The following is a 6787-nucleotide window of genomic DNA, read 5'->3' as shown; positions in this document are numbered from 1 at the left end:
GAATTTTGTTAGCTTAAAATTATATACAGAATATATTTGTTGCGAAATTTTTTATTATCTGACGTGAAAACTTAAAGTTTTTTCTAAAAGTTTGTTTTTAAAAAATGTTCCTACGACTTTTTATTACCAAGTTACACGCGGATTAAATAAAAGAGCATTCTGGTTGCTCTTTTAATTGCTCATAACTCCATTAAAAATCATCGTACTGCAATTAAAAAAACAGATTCTAAAGTTGTTCTAGCAGAGCAAGTAGAGAAACGTTGCTCTATCAAGTGTGGTGTAATTGCCAATTTAAAAAAAAATAGAATATTGTACATTTGAGCTAAAAATGTGATATTACTGTCCTATTTTTCCATTGCGCAATGGTTATAAAGATTTTAGCTTTAAGAATCGATTTTTTTAATTGCAGTACGATGATTTTGAATGGAGTTATTTTGAGCAATCAAAATCAGAATGCTCCTTTTTACTTAACTCATGAATAACTCAAGAACAAAAAATCGTAGAAACATCTTTAAAAAACGATTTTGTAAAAAGAAAAACTCTAAACTTTCACAATACAGACAGTCGAAAAAGTTCGCAAATTTTTTTTACACGTGACAAATCTACAAGGTGAGAAGAAAAATTTCCCTTTTTTCAGCTCATAGTTTTTTATATATAAAAATTACAAAATTCACATAAACTCAAAAAATAAAGTAACCATTCGAAAGTAGAGATTTCAAGCTTTAAAACTCTTTTTTAAAATTTAAATTTTGATTATTCTTAACGAAGATATATACATATAATTTTGAGCTAATAAAATACCGCCAAACTTTTCGGCCGAACCTCCGATCCAATAGAACATTTTTCTCAAATTTATTTTCGAGTTATTTAACCAGTATGGAACTTTTAGAATATCCTATATATATATTGTAATTTAGAATATTTAAAACATTTATTAGATATAATATGTAATAACATTATTTCACATTTTTTTCATTAGAAAATAAATAAATACATTTTACACAACCAACTCTTTCAATTACTTACATTCGCTGAGTCTAACAGTAGCAAGCAAAGGCTGCATAGAACAACAAAAATTATTCTTGTCACCATTTTCATGCGAGCTCTATCCTTTCAAATGAAATCTTCTCACTTTTTCAACATGTATTTATGCAATAGCTTTTAAAAATGCCTGTATCACCGGTGAGACAAGTTGATAGAAATAATTATTGCAAAACAAAATATTGTTCCATGCCTCCGGATGGAGACACGCTCGACTACTCTCTTACAATTATTCCAATTACTGATCGTATTGCCGTGACCATTGTTATGAATAAGTCCTTTGTGTGAGAAAATCACTGGATTGTCAAAAAGAAAAAGAAACAGGAAAAGGAAAAAGATCTGATCATGGGGAAAGTGAAAGCTTCTTGAAGGTATGTTCGAGCTATCAATTCTCTAGCAATTGTTCATCGAAGAAGATATAATGTACATCAAGTGCTTTGTAAGTACCTGTATTATTACCGTAAAATAATCTGCGAGAAATGTCTTTTAACAAAAGATTAAATTATAATATATTCTTCTGACATGAAAATCGTATATACAAGAAATGAGCATACAGATCGAGGAAAGCAACAGACCACGAAAATGTGAAAGTGATTAAATTATATGTTGATAAATTTCTTGATAAAAATTTTTCTTAGAAGTCTTCATATAATTTTTACAGTTTCTATATAAATTTCAGAACTTGATGTGTGTTTATTTCGAATGTTCATTTTGTATATTTTTTTTAACCACATACAAAAACTGAACCTGTAAAGATTAACAAAAACGCCAATGCAAGGTTTATGAAAATAAGGTGCAATTTTTCTATACAAATTATTAATCAAATAACAGATAATTAAAAATAATGTTGAATTTTATTATTTAAACTCTGATACTGTAAATAAAAAAAAAGAAAAATGAGATTTTTTTCTATTTTTTTTTGTTTTTTATGTTTATAATAATAATATATTTTCTTGATATTATACTTAGCATTTTTCAATATACTAATAAAAAAACTATAATCAACGAAATAGTTTTTAATTCTAATTATTTTTCATATTAAAATCTTAAAAAACATTAAGTCAATTAAATAAATTTCGTATGTTTCGAAAACGGAACATATAATTATATGAATATTCTGTTATTATTATCTGATGCAAAATCACATAATTATTGATTGAAAATAATAAATAAAATTCCTAAACAAATGAAATTCTTTTGTAATATTCTACATTTTTAGCTTATGTTACATATTATTTTCAAATTTATTCTTTATTCGGTCTATGTCTGTTCCATTTTTCTTATTGTCCTTATTATTTTTATTTCTAAATACAATTTGATGAAATTTTATTCATTAATTTCGGTCCTTTATAGAACCGAAAAGCCCCTATTAAAGTGGCGCTGAAACAATGACATCTTTTGAGATAAGAAATAAAATAAAAATAATGAATTATAACAAATCTTATTCAAAGAAAAATAATTAAGATTTTAAAAATAAACCTCCGTTCTCTAAAGATTTAATTCTTAAAAGAGATATTATTATAGTATCTAGAAATAATAGAATTGTATTGTAAATAAAAGAATAAAATTATAAAAAGCCAAAATTCTTTAATTATTCAATTGTTAGAAAGTGGCTTAGAAAATTACCGGTCGTACCGATGAGTCTTCGTGCCCTAAGATATGCGTAAGTTTGTTCTGTTATTTCAAAAAATTTTTTTTAATTCTCTTCTTGTAATCTAGGCAGAATTATATTGCTTAATTTGATTTTCTTTATCTTAATACAATGTTACTGATTCTAATTTAAAACTTTTTTGTTTTTTGTTTTACAATAGAACTAGAACTATTTGCTTGTCTTTTCGTATGGGACTCGTACTGTTGTTTATTGAGGCTTTTTTAACGGTATTGTGACACGGGAACAAAACTCTAGTTTTTCTTCTTTTTATTCGTATAGCGCGATGAACAACTAATTGTTAATTTTATTTTGCTATGAGCGGTTGCGATTGCTATCTTATTGTAAACAAGTTTTTGTACTCGCTAACACTACATTTATCGTTTGATTTGCGTTTTTATTATAGTTATAATGTTTTAACTTATTCATTTTTATTGTATTGTACTGAAGATGGTCAAATCTTGACCGAAACGTCTATTTATTTGTTATTAATTTGTTTTAAATAATATATGACTTGTTTACATCCTTAGTCGTGGCTGTATGCTTCAATTATTTATGCTTTTTTTCATAGCTTCTTCTAAAACTTTTTTCACTCGCGATTACGTTGCCAATATATGGTGATAATACAAATGGAAAAATCATACCGATACGTACAAGTAATATTTCGACAATTTATTCCGCTATGATGTTGAAAAATATATCAGACCAATCACCAGATGGAAGTCGAATAGATTTTCAAATAAGGAATCATCGAGGACCAGGAACATATGTATTCGGTTTTGATACTGGACATGGGTAATATACATTGCTCTGCCATCATTATAACTATATTAATTATCGCGTATGTAAAATCAATAAATCGATTAAGGAAAATTTCATAAAAATTTTCAATTGAAAAAATCAAAATACGTATATAACTCGTAGAAAAAATAGACAGTACAAAATGGAAGAGCGTCGTCGAGACGGAAGCGTTAAAGGTCGATATGGTTTTTATGACGCAAAAGGAAACCTCAGAATTGTGAACTACATAGCGGGCCCTGCTGGTGGTTACCAAGAACGCCATCATGAAACCATCACTTACAAATCTGAAACTTAACGCATGTATCTCAAATACTTTTCAAATAAAATTACTAATTCATGTATACCTATATCAGACATTTTACATTCAATAGAAAATAACTATTGCTGAAATAGATTTTAAGTTATACAAATTATATATGTAGTATTTAACAAATCGATATAGAATTGGTTCATTGTTGTCACATTTTTGTAAAGTTTTATGTGATTACACTGACAGGGAGAATACCAGGTGATGGGGTCGGGGATTTTGATACGCTTTTTACAGGCTGTTCTTGAGCGAAAAAAAAGATACGTGTCCGACCGTTTCAGCCATTGGCCCATAGTTTCGAAAAAATTGATTTTTTAAATAATTATTGTAATAATTTGAAAAACGTACTGTATAAATAAAAATATCTGTATTTTATTTAATATTATTAGTTAATAACTTTAATTATTTTTTGATTGTAACGAAATTTCATGAAATTACATATTAGTATTATAGATAATAATTAAATATGTACTCATTTAAATGGAAATATTTATATATTATTACCATCGTTATCGTCGTCGTTGTTGTTATTCACATGAACGTATAAATAAGATTGTAATGAAAACTGTTACAGTTTCTTATGAAATTAGAAATTGGAAATTATGATTAGGAACAAGTAAGTCATATATTTATAATCTTCCTTTGATTAATATAAATCGATTTATTAATAATAATAGAAAACTAATCATAGACGTACATTGTACGAGATAATATAAATCATAAAAACAAGAAAAACATAAATATTTAGCATTGTGAACATCTTATGAGTGAATTTTAGAATGAATTTCATTTTAAAAAAATGAAAAATTTGATTCTCATCAAAATTGATTCCTGAAAGAAGCTATTTCCATAATGTCAATCAAATCTGCTTTCCGCCAGATATTGGAAAAAGTTATTGTGTCTGCAACAAAAATTCATTCGTAAGATGTTCACAATGCAGTATTAATATTTGTTTTTCTTGTTTTTATGATCATCCCGTCTACAATATACGTCTACAAAACATTAATTTTCTATTATTATTAATAAATTGATTAATATTAATCAAAAGAAGATTACAAACAAATTACTTACTTGTTCATTATCATAATTTCCAATTTCTAATTTCATAGAAAACTATAACAATTTTCATCACAATCTTATTTATACGTTATATGTGAATAATAACAACGACGACGATAACGATGATAATAATATATAAATATTCCATAAATGAATATTTAATTATTATCTATAATACTAATATATAATTTTATAAAATTTCATTACAATCAAAAAGTAATTACAAAGACGATACGAAGCGCCACTATGGTCTGAATGTTAAGATGTTGAACTACTATATATTATATATTCAATTAAATGAATTAATTTCAGATATGATAATTACGTGCCGATATGGTTGTCGGACTTTCAACGCAATTAATCTGAAATATTAATAATCCCCCCAAATTTCCCAAATCTTAAAAAATTGTAATAAATTTATTGCGAAAAATATTTAATTACTTGCAAAAAGTAATTAAAAGTAATAACATTAAATAAAATTAATAAAAATATAGATATTTTCATTTATATAGTACGTTTTTCAAATTATTACAATAATTATTTAAAAAATTGATTTCTTCGAAACTATGGGCCAATGGCCGGACACGTATCGTTTTTTTTTTCGCTCAAGAATAGCCTGTAAAAAGTGTTTTAAAATCCCCGATCCTATTACCTGGTGTTACCCTTGTTAATCAAATTAGCATCAAATTATTTAATGCAAATTGATGTTGCCATTCTAAAGCTATCCATCTGATACGAACAAAAAAATATGAAATATACTTTGAACATTATAAAATGTGTTTTATTAATGATAACGTTAGACTAAAAAATCTTTATCTTTAACTTTTTTAAAATTTTATGTTAAAATTTTTAAGTAATATTTCTAAAATGTAATACTTTTAAATAAAATATATATCCAATTCATTGCCGGTAGAGCGTGCATTTTTTCGTCATCAAGAAGAGAATCTTAACTTGTGGCTTGAAAAAATTTTAATTGATAATAAGTCCAATTCTTATCTAGGTATGTTCCAACACTAATCACAGTTTAAACGGTTCGATTGACATCAAAATTATAATCAGCGTTATAAATACTGATATTAGATGCTGTGTAAACTACTTTACGACAAAGTTACTATATTGATGTAATAATTTCATCGTAAAATACCAGATATCTAACATCAGTAGTTATAATCGGATGTTATAACTTCAGAATAAATCGGACCATAAACATGGTTTATAACGTTATAGAGACAAAAAGTGATCTTGACGATTCTGTGCACTAAAACAGATTTATGTCTGTTTCTACCAATATAGTAATACTTTAATTTCAATTCAACTTGCACTTCATCTTTTTTTAATTTTTAAAACTAGAAAAAGATGAAGAGACAGTTGAACCAAAATTAAAACTAAACTCAATATATTGAAAAAAACATTAATGATCGAAGCAATCACAGACAGTCGAACACATTGATGATGTAATTTTGCAAAATAGAGAACTAATAGATAATAACGGAACTATTCTCACATATAATGATAAGATTAAACATATATAATAATAAGGCAGAAATTAAATTAGCAACATTTTTTAAAACACAAAAAATGAATTTTTTAAAACTGCGGATTACTTAATTTCATCATTGAAATATATGTATATAAATTCAACAATTGTTTAACATCCTACATTGTTTAAGACAGCTTAACAAGAGTACCTATTAATACTTATATTTACTGCCCCCCCCCCCCAAGAAATTATGGGGAAAGTTAATACTTCTCTGATGCTGAATTCATGTGCAAACAAACCGGACCTTTATCGGAACACTCCAAGGTATTTTATAATAAATAACTATTGTCTACGATTGGGATTAAATCGTTTATTTAACAATAACAATTGCTATATACGAAAAAAATAACGCAAAAAAGATGTAAACGTCATATAATATATAATACCAATA

General features: G+C 26.2%; 2 protein-coding genes across 3 annotated transcripts in view; one reads left to right on the top strand and one right to left on the bottom strand.

The window, feature by feature from the left end:
- Nucleotides 1-6787, bottom strand: part of LOC108748710 (general odorant-binding protein 71) — a 10766-nt gene that overhangs the window by 3407 nt on the left and 572 nt on the right. The window contains exon 1 of one of the 2 annotated variants that reach the window (XM_018486999.1): nt 1027-1158. The exons of the other annotated variant lie outside the window; for it this stretch is intronic. Coding sequence (XP_018342501.1) covers nt 1027-1098 — 72 coding nt within the window. The 5' untranslated portion in view covers nt 1099-1158. Of the gene's footprint in view, nt 1-1026; nt 1159-6787 lie in introns of those variants that run through there. 2 annotated transcript variants of the gene reach the window in all.
- On the top strand, nt 1168-3914 carry LOC108748111. The gene is made up of 3 exons (XM_018486122.1): nt 1168-1182; nt 3261-3484; nt 3614-3914. Exons 1-3 carry the CDS (start codon nt 1168-1170, stop codon nt 3783-3785), a joined length of 411 nt encoding a protein of 136 aa, XP_018341624.1. The 3' UTR covers nt 3786-3914.

The sequence above is a fragment of the Trachymyrmex septentrionalis genome, unplaced genomic scaffold (genome assembly GCF_001594115.1).
Source record: "Trachymyrmex septentrionalis isolate Tsep2-gDNA-1 unplaced genomic scaffold, Tsep1.0 scaffold109, whole genome shotgun sequence".
NCBI lineage: Eukaryota > Metazoa > Arthropoda > Insecta > Hymenoptera > Formicidae > Trachymyrmex > Trachymyrmex septentrionalis.
Note: the sequence above shows the minus strand (reverse complement) of the source record. Positions and strands in the feature narration are given on the sequence as shown.

Coding starts and splice junctions, on each gene's coding strand:
- LOC108748111 (XM_018486122.1), top strand. Junction 3,485..3,613: donor GGTTTTGATACTGGACATGG/GTAATATACATT, acceptor TATAACTCGTAG/AAAAAATAGACAGTACAAAA.